Here is an 18,467-nt window from a genome sequence, read left to right on the forward strand (position 1 = left end):
AGGCAAACTACGCCCGAGATACATAGGACCTTTCGAGGTTATCGAACGTGTCGGGTCAGTTGCCTATAATTTAAACTTACCGGAGGAGCTCAATGGAATTCACAATGTGTTCCACGTCTACAATCTGAAGAAGTGCTTCGCTGATGAATCACTGGTAATACCACATACAGATGTGCACATAGATGAGAGCTTAAAATTTGTGGAAAAACCTTTGTCGATTGAAGATCGACAGGTAAAGAAGCTTCGAAGGAAGCACGTACCTATTGTTAAGGTCAAATGGGATGCCCGTAGAGGTCCCGAATTCACGTGGGAAGTTGAATCCACGATGAAAGAAAAATACCCTTATTTGTTTCAGTAAATCTCGGGTCGAGATTTATTTTAAGGGGGTGAGGATGTAACACCTCGAAATTTTGTGTCCAATAATGTGTTGACACGTGTCATGAGTTACACGTGGTATGAAATACTAAATAAAGGACTAAAGTTGACAAACCTTGAAAGTATGTAAATCCAAGGGTTAAAAATGTCAACGAGGGGTAAATATACTGTATAGTAACCCTAAATGATTCTCGTACCTTCAAACGAATGAATCATGGATCGTACGGAGCGAAATGCGGGAGAAAGTGAGAGATTACAAGCTACAGGGGTTAATTGTGTCAACATGTTTAATTTATACCTCTGAGTGACCCTTTGATGAACCCGAGGCCTTGTAACTGTAAAATACGCTCACTAGAATATACGATATAAGTTTCGTGAAGTTCCGTTTTAAAACGAGAAAGTTATGATCAAATTCGTATGCGAGGGGTTAAAAGCATCAACAATAAAAGTTAAGGCTTTTCGGATAGTAATTAAACTAACCGGGGACTTAACAATGCGGGTAAAAGTCACGAGGCCCTTAATTGTAAATAATCGAGGGCCAAATCGCAAAGTTACCCCTTCGAAACCGAAAGGTCAGGTTAATCATTACAAAAGATATGAAAATCTTGAAAAACAAGTCCAATGCGGGCCGCGTTAGAGTTGTGCATGATTTAATGCGGGCCGCGCGCCACCTGAAGATCAGTTTACTGACATGAGGATTCAGGCGGCCCGCGTCCAAGTGACCAGAATCCTAATGCGGGCCGCGTGAAGGTCCCAGATGCAGAATTCTTGGACAGATTCAATGTTTGAGCTTGTGAACGATCTTGTGTGCATTAATTGAAGCATGGGCGCCCTCTACATGTCCCCTAGCACTATAGGACACCTGCTGATCATCCATGAGCAATCCTAGAGTGAGTTGTAATGATCTTGTGCACCATAATTCACTATAACAGGCAATACATTGCACACAATTGAATCACACCTCAAACCTGCTCTCTTGATCATCTTTGGAGCTCTCAAGCATTATTTTAACATCCTTAGTCGTGCACCAAGCTTCTGTAAGTATGCCTAACCTTTTGTGGCTTAGTTTATGCATAGTTTAGCTTAAAAGTCAATCCGTCGTAATTAACGATTGACTTAACGATAAATCACAAATGGTCCAGTGGTTTGTCGAATCAAAGACAGTTATATGTTGGTAATCATGTGGGCTTTAAACCCCTAAAAGGGCACCCTCTGATTCCCACTCTAACTAGTCCGAATGTCGAGTCAAACGTGCTTAGAAAAAGTCAACAGAAATGCTATTTTGCGAATTCATGCATAATCAGTAATGTAGATGGTGTGTAACCTGTTTAAACATTCATAAAACATGATAATAAGTATATTAACTAGTCTAAGCTTGTTTGATCCGACCATTTACTGTTTTGACCCGGTTCGGAGCCGAAAGTCGCAAAACTTTGACTTTTGCATTGACTTCAGTTCTAACCCGTTAAAATATGATTTAGATATGCCTTAGGACTCTCTGAGGACCAGGTTACATGATGGTATAACCCTCTGTGACCGGTTCGTTGTTTGTCCGAGTCTTTTACACATTTCCGTTAAATGCTTAAAAGTTGACCGTAACGCCCTTTTTAATTTAAAACGAGAATTTCGGACATGTGAAAGGACCATAACCTTGGTTACTGATTTCTAAGCATTTCCCTAAAATTTCACGTCAATCCGAGGTCCAGAATAGGAGTTATGCTAAATAGCGCAAATTACGGAAACCTTAGTAATTAAATAGCGCAATTAGCATAACGCCTATCTAAACCCAGATTTCGACACCAAACCTTTTACACACTGATGTAAAATAATATTTTGAGATTTTAAAGAATTTTAATTATTTTTAACCTGCTCATAACCTGCGGTTATGGCATCGGTTCGGTAATTACCGAATATACCCTTTTCGGCCATAACTTGAGTTCTACAAGGTCTTTTGACCCGATTCCCGTTGCTACTGATTTTAAATAATAAATAAAGTATTCTAGACTTTATAAACTGTTCGGGAAACCCAGATTTCCTGTAGAACTCAGAAACCACTTTTATAATCTTTAAAATGACCGAAATACCCCTACGGGGCATAAAATGGATTTAAACTCGTTACCGGCATTATGGAAGGTATCCTACGGATACCATAACCTCTTTAAAGCATATTGACTTAGGAAACCAGTGTAGGACTCTTACGGTTACCCGTTGCGCCTTTTGCGCGCACGGTTCGGCTTATGTAACTAGTTTACATAAACTAGCCGAAACGGGTCAAACCATATTGTTTTGACCCCAAAATCCAGAGTGTGATTATTATACCCATATAAAACAAGTTTTCAAACTTGTTGGGTCCAAATCACATTCCATTCCCGGTTTTCGCCTTTCACACGATTAAACCGTAATTATCCTTTGAACTGACCGGTCTAAGCTACGGCTAAATTAAAGACCCGTTAGGATTCTAATAGGTTATTTTAAACCTTCGTTCTAGAATAGGAGACCAGTAAAAGCTATTTGCAATTTATTCGATTAAGGATTTATACTTGCAAAGGTAAATACTTTTAACTTATTTTCCGTTATACGGGCTTGGGTTACGGTATATAGCATACCGCTTGATCAGGCATCAAATTCTCCACCGTTGAGTGGGTAATTGAATAAATTTGATCGGCTCGTTGAAACAGTCTTGTTACTTAAAAGCCTTTGGGGGGTTAATGACCATATCCCGGATATCCCTGGCATCATTTTACGAAATGGCCACGACCTAAGCGCGGAGTGTAGGCGTACACTCGTCAGTGCATAAATAGTTGATGTGGTGTGTCTATTAATCTTTAACCCGGACAAGATCCGGGCTACTGAACGCATAAGGAACATGTAATCCGTTAACAAGATTATAAATTTAAATAATTCTCCCAAGTTATAAAAGAGTTTTTGCCTTGTGCATTCAAATCAATTTTATTGAACATTTTTACAAAAGTGTCGGTTAAATGTATTTACCAGTGTAAACTGACGTATTTTCCCAAAAAGATTAAATGAAGGTACTAAGCGTAATTGGCTGGCTATTTCTCCTTAGCATCAATAAAGAGTCTCGCAAGCTTAAGATGCCTACGTCTGTTGAACAATACTTATATTTTATTTGATCCCCTGTGGATACTTTTTCGACTATTCGTAATACATTTGATATTACAAACAATGGTTGAAATATAATTATCTTTATGCTTCCGTTGTGCATTCATATATTGTGTGGTTTGACTATATTGTTGCCAACTACGTCACGATAATCCCCCACCGGGCCCACCGGTGAGACACGTGGAAATCAGGGTATGACATCAGAGAGTGAGTATTTGTGTCATTTGGCAGTGATAGTACGCAACATCTTTTCCGATAATTGATGACGATGGCGTGACAAGGATGGTGGAGGGTCGGTTTTTTGAGCATGCAACCCCACTTTTGCAGCCATGATTATTCGAAACTTTGAGTCAAACTGCGTTTTTTTCAAGATCCATAGATTGTTTTTCTGATTTTTGTTGTTGTTTTTTATATTTTTTTTTTCAGTCGGTGAGGATAAGTTTAACTTATCTGAGATACCCACTGAGTCGCGATTTTTGAGTGAGTTCGTTTGTTAAGATTCACAAATTTCGTAAACCCGAAATCGGGGTCGGGGGCGTAAAAAGACGTTCAGCGATTTTTTTTTTAAAAAAAGTTTAAAACCATTAAAAAAATTTGTTTTTTGTAAAAGAATCTTAAAAAAAATTGTTTTTGGTAAAAAAATTCTGTTTTCCGTAGAAAATTTAAACCCGTAAAAAAGTTTTTGTAAAAGAAAGTTTAAAACCGTAAAAAAGTTTTCGTAAAAAAAGTTTTTCGTAAAAAAAATTTTTGTAAAAAAAGTCTTTTGTAAACAAAAGTTTTTCGTAAAAAAAGTCTTTCGTAAAAAAAAGTTTTTCGCAAAAATAATCTTTTCGAATAAAAAGTTTTTTGTAAAAAATTTTTTTCCGTAAAAAAATATTTTCGTAAAAAACGGCGCGTAAATACGGGCGTAAAAAACGGCTCGTAAAAAAATCGAGCAAAAAAACGGCGCGTAAAAACGGAGCGTAAAAAACGGGACGTGAAAAACGAGGCGTAAAAACGGCTCGTAAAAACGTTTTTTTGTAAAAAAATTCCTAAAAAAAATTGTATTTTTTGTTAAAAAATCTGATTTTAAAATGTTTTTAATAAAAAAAATCCGGTTTTAATAAAAAAGCAATTAATATAATATGATAAAAAATTAATAAAAATAATAAATATAATAAGACAAAAAAGGAAATTTACTAAACTATCCTTTTGATATTAAAATATTAAAAACATAATAAGACAAAAAAGATTTAATGTTAGTTTTAATTACTTTTAATCTCATTCATCCGATCAAATGGTTGGAAAGTGGTTCTCACGGTTTTCGCAACCGGAGGTGTTTTCATTTTAACCCATCCCTATATACATATATATATGTATATATATAATTGCGCTAAAATAAGAACCACCTCCAGTTGGTCCATCTCGCCCCGTACGGTGTAGTTCTCACGGTTCTTACAACTCGAGGTGGTTCTCATTTTAGCGGTCCCCTATATATATATATATATATATATATATATATATATATATATATATAGAGTAGGAGTTCTGCGGAAAGTGCATTTTTCCTAGAAAGTCTAGGAAGCGATCTGGGCCCTTCGTTTGGTGTTTTTAATGGCTTAGATCATATGGATGGCATTTTCGTAATATCTTAGTTATATAATTAGTGACTTTTAATATAGTGAGGGTATTTTGGTAATTGGAAGTGTTTTAAATCAAGAAACTGTCATATCAATAACCAATCCCTAAAATCATGGGATTTCTTCTCTTTCTTTCTCTCTCTCTCTCAATGGCGATGTGTGTTGCAAAAATGCCAGGATTTCTAGGAACAATCACAAAATCATCATCAACACTTGTTTTGACGGCAGCCAGATGTTGTGACAACATCATACATCAACATCGACAACAGGTTTTGGAGGGCACGATTTTTTGAGAAGAAAAACATCATCATTCATATTAGCGGCAACATCATATCAAGTATTGATCATCATCACGTGAATAAGGAAGATTGTAAGTTATTAATTTTGTCATTCTTCTTTTATATTATATTATAAGGAAGATGATGATTTTAATCGTTGGTCGGCCGGTGATGTTTCCATATCGGTTGTTGTTTTTCATACGTGTTTCAATTTTTTTTATCTATCATTGAATCGGGGGGTTTTTTTTTTTGACATCTGAATATGTTGATGATGGCAGTGTGTTTTAAGGTATATGTGTTTACCAATTTAATGTTGATGATGAAAGTGTGTTTTAAAATGACATCTGAATATGTTGATGTTGGCAGTGTGTTTTAAGGTTTATGTGTTTTACCATTTTAATGTTGATGATGGCAGTGTGTTTTAAGGTTTCCATGTTTACCAATTTAATGTTGATGATGGCATTGTGTTTTAAGGTTTCCGTGTTTACCAATTTAATGTTGATGATGGCAGTGTGTTTTAAGGTTTCCGTGTTTACCAATTTAATGTTGATGATGAAAGTGTGTTTTAAAATGACATCTGAATATGTTGATGATGGCAGTGTGTTTTAAGGTTTATGTGTTTTACCATTTTAATGTTGATGATGACAGTGTGTTGAAGACGAAGACACTGGGTTGTGTTTGAAGACGAAGACACTGACAGTGTGTCCAGCAATATGCTTGCTGTTAAAACACAACGTCAAGAAATCTGCTTGCTGTTAAAACACAATGTCCATCAATCTGCTTGTTGTTAAAACACAACGTCAAGGAAAGCTTCTTGCTGTTAAAACACAATGTCAAGAAATCTGCTTTGCTGTTAAAACACAATGTCAAGAATCCTCCAGCAATCTGCTTGCTGTTAAAACACAGCGTCAAGAAATCTGCTTGCTGTTAAAACACAAGGACAAGAAATATGCTTGCTGTTAAAACACAGTGTCAAGAATCCTCCAGCAATCTGCTTGCTGTTAAAACACATTGTCAGGAAATCGAAATCTGCTTGCTGTTAAAACACATCGTCAAGAAATCTGCTTGCTGTTAAAACACAGCGTCAAGAAATCTGCTTGCTGTTAAAACACAACGTCAAGAATCCCCCAGCAATGTTGTAAAATCTTTTTTTACGAATTCATGTGAATATGGTGTATGGATTGTATGATTTAAATTGAATTAAATGGAATATTTAGTTTCCATAATTATCTAATTAGTTAGTTATCCTAATAAAATAATTCATAATTAAAATAATATTCAAATTACACAATTGCCCTTTTAGTTAAAATCTTTCAATGCCACATGTCGCGTTCTTATTGCTTCCTAGACTTTCTAGGAAAAACACACTTTCCGTAGGAACCCTACTCTATATATATATATATATATATATATATATATATGTATATAGTGGATCATGAGAAAACTAGTTTAAATGAGAAAACCAAAAACTAACTAAAAATCATACATTTTTTTACAATTTTTGTATAAAAAATCGCAGGTTTTTATATAGACAAAAATGTTCAATTTTTTTTTTTTTGTACTGCACATATGCACGAATACGGAAAGCCTAAACCACTTAACCCCACCCCCACCGACACCCACCAAAAACCTAACCCCCCACCCCCCCCCCCTCCCAAAAAAAAAAAAAAACCTAAATTCACCCTCTCAACAAAAACCTAAACCCCCCACCCCCCAAAAACCTAAACCCCCCACCCCCCTCCCGAAAACCTAAAACTAAACCCTAAATATAAACCCGAAAATAACCTAAACCCCTCCACACCCCACCCCCAAAAACCTAAACCCCCCTCCCACACACCCAAAACCTAATTCTAAACCTCGAAAAAAACCTAACCCTAAAAGCTAAGCTAAACTCAAAAGCTAATTTTAAGCATGTAATGCACATGTGTAATACACATATAATGCACATGTGCAATACAAGTTTTTTTTTTTTTTGAAATTTTTTATATATAAAAACTAGCGATTTTTTTAAAAAAGAATCGTAAAAATAAAAAATAAAAAATTTAGAGACGTAAAGTATAACCTGTATGTTGCTACACAAATATTAATCAATCTAGAAAAATACAAATTGAGTTGCAACATTATTATTATTATTATTATTATTATTATTATTATTATTATTATTATTATTATTATTATTATTATTATTATTATTATTATTATTATTATTATTATTATTAGTTACATTTTGAGACGCATTTGCTAAGCATGTGGTATTGGTATAAGTATTCTTTGCATTGCACATTTGTGACGAAACCTTTATTTTCAAGTTTTATTAAATTTTGCGTAGCAAATACGTCACAAAGTATGAATAATTTATAACTAATACATATTTTTATTTTTTAATCTAATATGAAATAAGAAAAATGAGTTTTTCTACGCACAAAATTATGTTTGGAAAGTTAGGGTTTTCGTTGTGTCGCAACTTCGTAGCAAAACTGGTTGGAAATTTAGAGTTTTCAATATTGCGTTGCAATTTTGTTGTAAATGCGTAGCAAAGCCAGTTGTATTTTAGTAGTGTCCCATCTTGATATTACCCATTACCCAACACTATAAATATCAAAGGGGCAAGCGCAAAATAAATCGGGTGGAGAATAAGATCCTCTGTCTTTAACTATCACAACTTTAGTTTAAAGGTGTAAAAAATCTTGACGAGGTATCAGGGCCGGCTCAAGGGGGAGTGAAATAAAGCAAGAGCTTTAGGCCTCGATTTTCCTAGGGCCTTAAATTCTAAGAAAATATATTATACGTTGGTAATTTTGGCTTTGAGATTGTTAACATTGAGGTTTATGATCTATAATTATGCGTATACAAAGATGATATATGAATAATAGGATCAATAGCATTTTTTTTCATTTACAAAAGGGCCCCAATTTTACTATCCGCTTTGGGCCAAGAAAAATTTAGAAAATTTTGAGCCGGCCCTGGTATATGCTTTTCCTTTTAAACTTTTCAAGTGATAAAATGTCACTAGTTCCTTATTAAAAATCAATATAAAAGTAGATTTCCTGTAAAAATATCCTTATTTGAAATAATATAGAAACTTTTTTTTATGAGGGAATGATTTTTCTTTTCTTTTTCTTAATAAGTTTTTAAAGAAAAATAACAAACAAAACCCTTTTCCTTTTCACAAAAAGCTTATATTAAGCATAATATTATCCGCCCCTGTCCTATAAAGCAAGTTTTATTAACGCTCTGTTCCCGAGTTAACTTAACGAGAGATAAGAAAAGAAAGCAAAAGTGAGAAAGGAAAGGACGAGAAAGGAAAAAAATATGACTTTCCCACCGCTTCCTCCTAAATCGGAAGGAAAGAAAAATTAAAGAATTTAGCCTAGTTTTCCTGTCATTTCCTTTCTTTTCCTTCCTTAAATGAAACTCGGGAACACGACATATTTTATTTTCCTTTATTTTCCTTCCTTAAATGAAACTCTGGAACACAAAATATTTTACTTTCTTTCTGTTTCCTTTCCTTTCCTTCCGTTAGTAAACTCTGGAACATAGTGTAAGAGTAATAGTGCCCAGTTTCGTCCAAGAAACCTAGTCATACTAGTTAAATCAATGTTTTAAAAACAGGTATTTTAATCGTATCGGGTTAGACTCAGAAATGGTTCAACCAGTTGAACCGGGTTGTACCAGGTGGTTCAATCGTGTTAACCAATTAACTCTATAAATCCATAAAATATAAATTCAACTCAGAAAAAATCCAAAACTATATCTGATACGGATTCGTAACAGTGGAGGCTAGAAACCCTAGCCTAATAAACCTTCAATTCACGAACACGCGATCAAGAAGATAACCTCGATTAGAAAACCCTAACCGAAAAAATTGGAGAACAAGCCGTTCAACCAGAAATTCAATATGATAAAATATGAAAATAATCAAAACTAATGTTTCCACCGTTCAAAACCAAACATATCAACAATCCAAACAATTAAAGATAAAATAAAGATTTAAAATTTGAAAAACAATAAAAAAGATAAACGTCCAGTGGGCCGGCCGAATTCCTCATCCACTCGCATCTGGGCCAGCAACACAAGCAACATCATCTTGGGCTTCATCAGTTCTGGGCTTGTTGGTGAGCGGATCCGTATCATCCACCCCCTCTAAAAAATGACTCGTCCCCGAGTCCATATCAGTTAAGTCGTCACCGACATACGGAGTTAGATCAGCAACGTTGAAGGTTGCGGAAACCTTATAGTGCCCGGGGAGATCAATTTTGTAAGCATTGTCGTTAATACATTTGAGAACACGAAAAGGTCCATCCGCTCGCGGCTTTAGTTTACCCGATCTACCTTGTGGAAAGCGCTCTTTACGCAAATATACCCAAACCAAATCACCTTCCTCAAAAACGACCTTTTTTCGATGTTGATTGACACGTGACTGGTAACATAAATTATGTTTAACAATCTGGTCACGTACCTGTTCGTGTAATTCTTTAATCTGTTTTGCACGTTGCTCGCCATCCGCACTGTAGGATTCCGCGGCTGGAAAAGGAGCTAAATCGAGTGGCGTAAAAGGGTTACGTCCGTAAACAACCAAAAATGGGCTCCGGCCTGTAGAACTGTGGTTTGACCGATTGTATGCAAACTCCGCTGGCGAAAGAACTTGATCCCACTTTTTTCGGATTACTACCAACAAGTGTGCGTAATAAATTCCCTAAACTTCTGTTGGTGACTTCGATTTGGCCATCTATTTGGGGGTGATGCGAACTGCTAAATTGTAACTTAGCCCCCAAGGTTTTCCACAACGTCCTCAAAAAAATGACTAACGAACTTTACGTCCCGGTCTGACGTGATAGTTTTTAGTACGCCATGTAGTCGAACGATTTCATCAAAGTACAAACGGGCTATTTGGGAAGCGTCATATGATTTCGAACACGGAATAAAATGTGCCATTTTGGAGAAACGGTCGACCACTACCATAATAGAATCTTTTTTTCGTTGCGTTAACGGGAGTCCCAACACAAAGTCCAAATTGATGTCTTCCCACGGTTGGGTAGGAACTGGTAGCGGCGTATACAACCCTTGGTTAGTATGCTTTGTTTTGGCCAAATGACAAATTCGGCAACGTTCGAGTACCTTGGTAACGAACGGTCTTTGCAATACTCGGCCAAAAAAAACGGTCGTTAACAAGTGCTATTGTTTTGTCGCGGCCGAAGTGTCCTGCTAAAGAACCTTGGTGCACTCAAGAACCACCGCTTCCCGAAATGACGAGTATGGGACACAAAGGCGTCGGCCTTTAAAAAGCAATCCATGAAGCCGAACAAAAGACAGATATGGGCCTGATGCTATTTGGGCCCAAACTCTATGAATATCAGGATCTTGCGGGTAGAGGTCTGTGAACGAGGAGAAGCCCGAAACCGTAAAAACCGAGGTGGCTGCCAAACAATGTCGACGGCTTAATGCATCAGCCACCGAGTTAGATGAACCCGCTTTATGTCGAATAACAAAATTAAAGTCTTGTAACGTTTCTACCCACTTTGCGTGTCTCGGGTTGAGCTTGGCTTGACCTTGAATAAATTTAAGAGCTTGATGATCGGAATACAAAATAAACTCAGCTGGTAACAAATAGTGCCTCCAATATTACAAGCTCCGCATAATGGCATAAAATTCTTTGTCGTATGTGCTATAACGGCGGCGGGTGTCAGACAATTTTTCACTTAAAAAGGCAATCGGTTTACCTTGTTGGCTCAAAACTCCGCCAATCCCAACCCCAGATGCATCACACTCCACTTGAAAAACCAACTTAAAATCTGGTAGGACTAAAACCGGGGCCGTGGAAACCGCCACCTTGAGCTCGTTAAAAGCCTTTTGAGCCGAAGAAGTCCACTCAAACTTTGAGCTCTTTAAACATTCTGTTATCGGACCCATGATGGTGCTAAAATTCTTGATGAAACGCCGATAAAACGAGGCCAAACCATGAAAACTTCTAACGTCGTGCAAAGATTTTGGTGTTGGCCACGTCTTAATAGCCGCCACTTTATTTTCATCCATGCGAATGCCTGTACTTGAAACTAAGTAGCCCAAAAAAACAACTTCATCGGTTAAAAAATGACATTTTTTTTCCGTTAGCATAAAGTTTTTGGTCACGTAAAACCAAAAAAAATGTCACGCAAATGGGATAAGTGTGCGGCGACGCCGGGGCTATATACCAATATATCGTCGAAATAAACGACGACACATTTGCCGATGAAAGGTTTGAAAATATGGTTCATGAGCCGCATGAAAGTGCTAGGGGCATTCGAAAGGCCAAAGGGCATAACCATCCACTCGTAGAGGCCATCTCGGGTTTTGAAAGTCGTCTTCCATTCGTCACCCAGACGCATTCGAATCTGTTGATAACCACTTCGCAAGTCTATTTTGGAGAAAACCATAGACCCATGTAAGTGGTCAAGGAGATCGTCGAATCGTGGGATGGGAAACCGGTACTTGATTGTGATTTTTTTAACGGCTCGACTGTCGACACACATACGGAAAGTACCATCTGGTTTCGATACCAAAAGAGCGGGAACAGCACACGGGCTCATGCTTTCTCGGATTAAACCTTTGTCTAGTAGTTCCGTGACCTATTTATGTAGGTCCTCAAACTCCCTCGGGTTCATTCGATAGGCCGGTTTATTCGGTATACTCGCCCCTGGAATAAAATCGATACAATGTTGAATTGCTCGTTCCATCGGTAACCCGTGAGGAATATCCTCGGGAAAAACATCACGAAACTCATCAAGAAGGGGCCGAACCGGTGCATGTATGTGTTGCACGGTATCGTTCGTCTCGGAAATGACCAACCCGAAAATAACCGTAGGCTCATTGGACTTGTGTAGAGCCGTGAATACTGATTTCGAGACAAGCATCGATGAAGCGTCGGCTTGCCTCGGGTCTTCCGGTGCTAAGGTGATTAAAACCCCGTCTTTTTTGAATGTGTACGTATTTTTAAAACCGTCATGTTTAGCTCGTCGGTCATACTGCCAAGGGCGTCCCGAAAGAATGTGACAAGCATCCATTGGTAATACCTCGCACCACACCTCATCCGTATATCTGTTCCCTATCGAAAACTGCACCAAACAACGATGAGAAACTTTTAAAAGATTACCTTTTTTCAGCCAAGTGAGTTGATATGGTGACGGGTGGTCATGTAACTTCAAGTTCAATTTTTCAACCATGGTAGAAGAAATAATGTTTTCACAACTACCACCATCCACAATAACGTTGCAAACCTTCCCTTTTGCCGTGCACTTAGTCCTGAAAATCGTGTTTCTCAACCAAGCCGTATCGTCGGACGACGTGTCGATGTCGGCATGTAACAGTCGTTGGATGATAAGTGTTTCGCCCCTGTCTGGTAAAAGAATGGCCGATGGGGTGTCGCCAGTTTGCTCGTCATCGGTGTCATATGTGGGTTGAGTGTCGTCGACCAAGGTAACCAACTGCTTGTTCAGACATTCTCGTTTCAAGTGACCGATGCCGTTGCATTTGTAACAACGCTGAGTGGAAGATCCGGTAGCGGTTGGAATGATCTGGGCCCGTAGGTGTAGGTTTTGGTTGTTGGGCCGGTTGCTGGGGATCCGGCTTTTGTTGCTGGGCCGAAACTTGGTTGGGCCGAAAAATGGAGGGTCTTGTAGGCTGTTTTTGGCGAAGTGTGAACTGTGTTTCAACACGTTTTGCAAGGGTGCAAACATCTCCAAAATTCCAATATTGTTGTAAAGAAACAATGTCTGCAATGTCAGTACGTAGAACTCCCAAAAAACGTGCAATCAATTGTTCCTCATCTTCAACAATACCACAACATAACCTGAGTCGTTCGAACAACATCACAAAGGCTTCCACGGAAAGGGTTCCTTGTTTGCAATTGTGATATTCCAAGAAGGTGTCTTGTTTGTGGTTAAGAGGCAAAAACTTCGAGGTTAACAACCGCTTCATTTTTTCCCATGTTGCAACTTTCGCTTTACCCTCCCGGTAACGGTTTTTTTGTACGTGTTCCCACTACAAAGAGGCATATTTACGTAAACATATAGCAACAAGTTGTACTTTTAACGTATCCGGTACCTGACAGAGATCGAAGATGCGTTCCACGGTCGCGAGCCAGTCGATAAAGTCATCAAGTTGCATGGTTCCCTCAAACTCGGGGATTTCGGTTCGTAAACCGAGAACCCGAATGTGATCCCCGGCTGGAGCAGGTGGTGGACGGTGTCGGGGTTGTCTGTTGGCGAAGACGTTATGAAAATCCTCATCGTCATGGAATGGATTATAACGATCCCACACAACCGAATCGGTTTCGGTATGTTCTTCCTCTTCGTAATCATGATGATACAAATCATCGGGTAACTCCAATTCCCGAATCCGCTGATTGAGTCGTTCGATTTCGATGTCGCGTGGATCACGTCGATCAAAGCCGTTGCCTCCGGCGGCGAATCTACGGTTCTGCCCACGATCTCTCCAAGCCCCTGACATCTCGGCAACCTGAAGCTGCTGATACCACTTGATACGGATTCGTAACAGTGGAGGCTAGAAACCCTAGCCTAATAAACCTTCAACGCACGAACACGCAATGAAGAAGATAATCTCGATTAGAAAACCCTAACCGAAAAAATTGGAGAACAAGCCGTTCAACCAAAAATTCAATATGATAAAATATGAAAATAATCAAAACTAATGTTTCCACCGTTCAAAACCAAACATATCAACAATCCAAACAATTAAAGATTTAAAATTTGAAAAACAATAAAAAAGATAAACATCCAGTGGGCCGGCCGAATTCCTCATCCACTCGCATCTGGGCCAGCAACACAAGCAACATCATCTTGGGCTTCATCAGTTCTGGGCTTGTTGGTGAGCGGGTCCGCATCAATATCATTCCATAATAAAAAAATATTTCAAAAGTTAATCCATAATCAAAAACTTATTCAAAAGTTAACCCATTATATAGCAATTAGAAAACACTATAACAATTAACAGCATGAATGATTGAACAAAAGTCAAAAGAAAGTAAATTTGGATAATCCGTTGAAGAACTAAATTTGAAAAACCCAATGATTTTCTATATTTGAGTGAGGAAGAAGTTTGATCGATGTGGATTGTCAATTGTGGGTGCTAAATTTTACACTTTAACTAAGAAGATAAACAGTCACCTTTTTAGGCACTTAAAAATTAAAAGTTTAAAATTTTGACATTTGACCCGGTATGAACCAATACCGGTATAATCCAATTTTCCGGTGATACAACTTTTTTGCCGTTTCCTTAGTTTACCGGTATGATTCATGTTGGCCAAGCATCTGACATCTGGTTTAACCGGTTCAACCGATCAATTTAAACTGGTTTTTGAAACATGGAGTTAAATAATAATATTAAGTATAATATTATCCGCCCCACGTCCTTTAAAAATTTTCAAGGGTATATGAGATCAAATGATATACCCATTTCCCAAAAAAGATAGTTTACCCAATAATATACTCAAAATCATTTTCCTTATTTTTGTATGTATCTACTACTAATTCGTTAATCTAAATATCATGTGGAAATGAACATATAGTTTTTTTTTAGAGAAAGCGTAGTATATAATTTTGCTTAATGTACGCTGTGTACATTGTGAAGACATAACATGCGGATATTGGATTTACAACATGTGGATTTGTGTTTGGAGAGGTAAATCCGCATATGTATATAAGAAGAAGACATAACATGTGGATATTGGATTTACAACATGCGGATTTGTGTTTGGAGAGGTAAATCCGCATATGTATATAAGAAAAAGAAAGTCCGCATGTTAAAAACAGAAAAATCGCATGTGGGAAAGTATAAAGAATCGCATGTTAAGAAAAAAAAAAAGCCACATGTTGATAAAAAATAATTTCGCACGTTAAGGAAAAAAACCCGCATGTTGAAACTGCTCAGCATACGCAGCGTATGTTAAGCAAAAATGTACCTTAACCAACCCCTAGTTCTTTAATGTTCACATATTTGTGAAATTTATTTTGGTTTTTGGAGGGTCTGATGTATAGAGTATTGAATTGATTAACGGATAATTATAGAAAAAAATAGGATGGTAAGAATATTTTGTATTTTGAAAACCTAACGGGTATGCCCAACACCCGATGGAAAACTAACCGATAGATACCTGACGGGTATTGGGCCGGGTATAGAACATCTTTACAATCGTGTACGGGGTAGGGATTACCAAAATTTATCCCAAACACGCCCAGTTTCCATCCCTAGAAATGACGCAAACCCTAGCTTCCAAACAACCGTTTATTGAAGCCTCAAATGGTTGTTTTAAGGTGGGGGTGGGGGACTATGACAAAAGCCCTAATTCTCAAATGACTGTTTCGTGCAACAACAAACGGTCGTCTGAAAACGGTGTGTGATTAGAAACCAAATGGGATTGGTATAGCCTGAAACCAACAGATTCCAAAATAAAAATAAAATCATATTACAACTAATGAAAATTTCACCAGTTTGCTACATTTAGGATTTCGGTATGGTGGGTATTCTGCCTAAACTTTGAGTTAGAAGAAAAAAACTGCAACTTTGTTTGGCTTGTTCACCAAAAATTTCTCCCTATAAATATGTCTTCTTGTTCATTTGGATTCAATAAGCTTATATATGATATATCACAATGGGAGTCCAACATTACTGGCCACTTGTTTGTATTGTATTCATATCTATTTTACATTTCATTTATGCCCATAATGCACCAGAAGACTATGTGAAGGCCCATAATGTGGCCCGAAAAGAGATCGGTCTCCCGCCTATGACATGGAATACTACTGTCGCCCAATTTGCGGAACACTATGCCAATCAAAGGAAGCACGATTGTGCCCTTATACATTCACATAGCGATAAATATGGTGAAAATATTGCTATAGGTTGGGTCGATTTCTCGGGTAATGGCGAGTTCTCGGGTTTGGATGCAGTAAAGCTGTGGGTCGATGAGAAGCCTTATTACAATTATGAGACAAACGCATGCACACCTTCAAAGATGTGTGGGCATTATACTCAAGTGGTTTGGAAAAAGTCGATCCGCATTGGGTGTGCGAGGGTTAAGTGCGCTAGTAATGCGTTTTTTGTGACTTGCAATTATGATCCCCCGGGAAACTATATTGGCGAGAAACCGTATTAGGACTGACAAGGTTTCGTTTTTATTGTTTGTTCCTTTCACAATGTTTAAAATATGACATTTTATAAAATTCAGGATTTATCATTTCTACGTGTTTGATTTTATCAACTTTTTGACGTGAATTCTTTTTGTGGAGTAAATACTAATGTACAAGCTGTCGAAATCGAAGTTTACAAGTTTTAGCAACCCTGTCGCAGTGGGCGGTTCGCCAGCATCCACAGTGGCGTTGCGACAGCTACTCTGAACCATCATATATAATAATAGTTAAAATTGTTCCAACACATTATGACCAAACAAAAAAATCACCCCGTGAATCAAAACAGACACAATCTAATAAATTTGAGAACTGAAATGGAAACACTAGCTACGCAATCCAAATAAATAATATAAATCGTATTCCAGAATCAAAATACACATCTGGTTTCAAGTAGAAATACACACTGTGTTACCGATGTGTGGTAATTCCCGCTCGGTGGCTTTGTGAATCGTAATTCCATGATTCCATGTAGAAATATAGAGACTTAGTCATACGAGGAAATGATTTTTTTTTCAAAGGCTATAGGGTGTGGTCATGACACTTGTGACCATCATGACCCTTCACATCAGTGTCATGTAACACACCTCTAATCCACCATTCAAAACCACTAACCTAAGGTAGCGTTCGTTTCATGGAATGGAATGGAATTAGAAAGTTTTTCTTTGTAAAATTGATCTTGGTTGGGGGAGGGAGGAATTTGAAATCACATGAATTTCTTTAATCAATGAAATTTGTGACTATTTCAACATTCCATTCCTTCATTAGAGTGAAGGATTTCAAAGGAATGTTGAAATAGTCACAAATTTCATTGATTAAAGAAATTCATGGGATTTCAAATTTCTCCCTCCCCCAACCAAGATCAATTTTACAAAGAAAAACTTCCTAATTCCATTCCATTCCATTCCATGAAACGAACGCTACCTAAGGGTGTGGTCATGACCCAAACCACTAGCCCCTTTTTTATTTTAATTTATCTTTATCTAAAGAAAAAGAAAATGACTTCTTCAAAAATGGAAAGGAGGATCATGGTTGCCATGATTTAATCCATGCAAACCATGGTAGATAGGGCGGTGTAGCCTTTCATTCATGTTCCTAGGTGCCGAATCATGTTCCAACCATCACCCCTACACCCTTTAGCCAAAGGAAAATAAAAAAAAGGACCCAGGGGCGAAGCATTGATGGGGGGGGGCGAACTTTTTGCTCAGTAGTGTTATGTATGTACGTTTCGTATTGAATTTTTTAGGTATATACGTTTTCGACCCCCGGTTTTATAAAAAAAATTGTTTTTTAGGTATATACTTTTAGGTCTGGTGACTTCCGATCCCCCGATGGAAATTTTCAAGCTTCGCCACTGAAAAGACCCATTTTCCTTCGAACAAAAGATACCTATATATGTGATCGTTTCCAGTGTCGTCAAGGTCTCAAAGAAACCTAATAATACTAGTTATTAAAAACACATGTAAAACGAGTTATATTAGGTATTTTTGTGACAACTCGAAATTTAGAACTTTTCGGTGTAACTTGCTTGTACGTTATGTGACTAGTTAAAATGATAACGTGAACCTTTTTATGTGATAAGTGCTTTGTTATGTGTGTATTGTATATATATGTGTACGTGTTTTATGTGAACCGAGAACCCGACACGAAACAACAAAGAACCCGACTCGAGACCACGAGGTCTCGAGTGGACTTGGGCCGAGAACCTTTGGCCGGTTGGGCCTTTGGGCCGTGAACCCCACTCGAAACCCACTAAGGGTGCACACTTGAACTAGCATATATAAACCACATCTTAGTTAGTTTTTGCCATTTGTTGAACATTACAACACACACTCTCCTACTTCTCTCTCTCACCTAAACTCTAGAACACAAACACACTCCATCATTCTTGG

At 37.7% G+C, this 18,467-nt stretch overlaps 1 protein-coding gene across 1 annotated transcript; it reads left to right on the plus strand.

The window, feature by feature from the left end:
* The first annotated feature begins 16,040 nt into the window (after positions 1-16,040).
* LOC110881723 (pathogenesis-related protein PR-1 type) lies at positions 16,041-16,544 on the plus strand. Its single transcript, XM_022129896.2, has one exon. It carries the CDS (start codon positions 16,041-16,043, stop codon positions 16,542-16,544), a length of 504 nt encoding a protein of 167 aa, XP_021985588.1.
* Positions 16,545-18,467: the final 1,923 nt, after the last annotated feature.

Source organism: Helianthus annuus, chromosome 10 (genome assembly GCF_002127325.2).
Source record: "Helianthus annuus cultivar XRQ/B chromosome 10, HanXRQr2.0-SUNRISE, whole genome shotgun sequence".
In the NCBI taxonomy this organism is placed as follows: domain Eukaryota; kingdom Viridiplantae; phylum Streptophyta; class Magnoliopsida; order Asterales; family Asteraceae; genus Helianthus; species Helianthus annuus.

Excerpts from the sequence above, each read along its gene's own strand:
- LOC110881723 (XM_022129896.2), top strand. The coding sequence starts at position 16,041 with ATGGGAGTCCAACATTACTGGCCACTTGTTTGTATTGTATTCATATCT.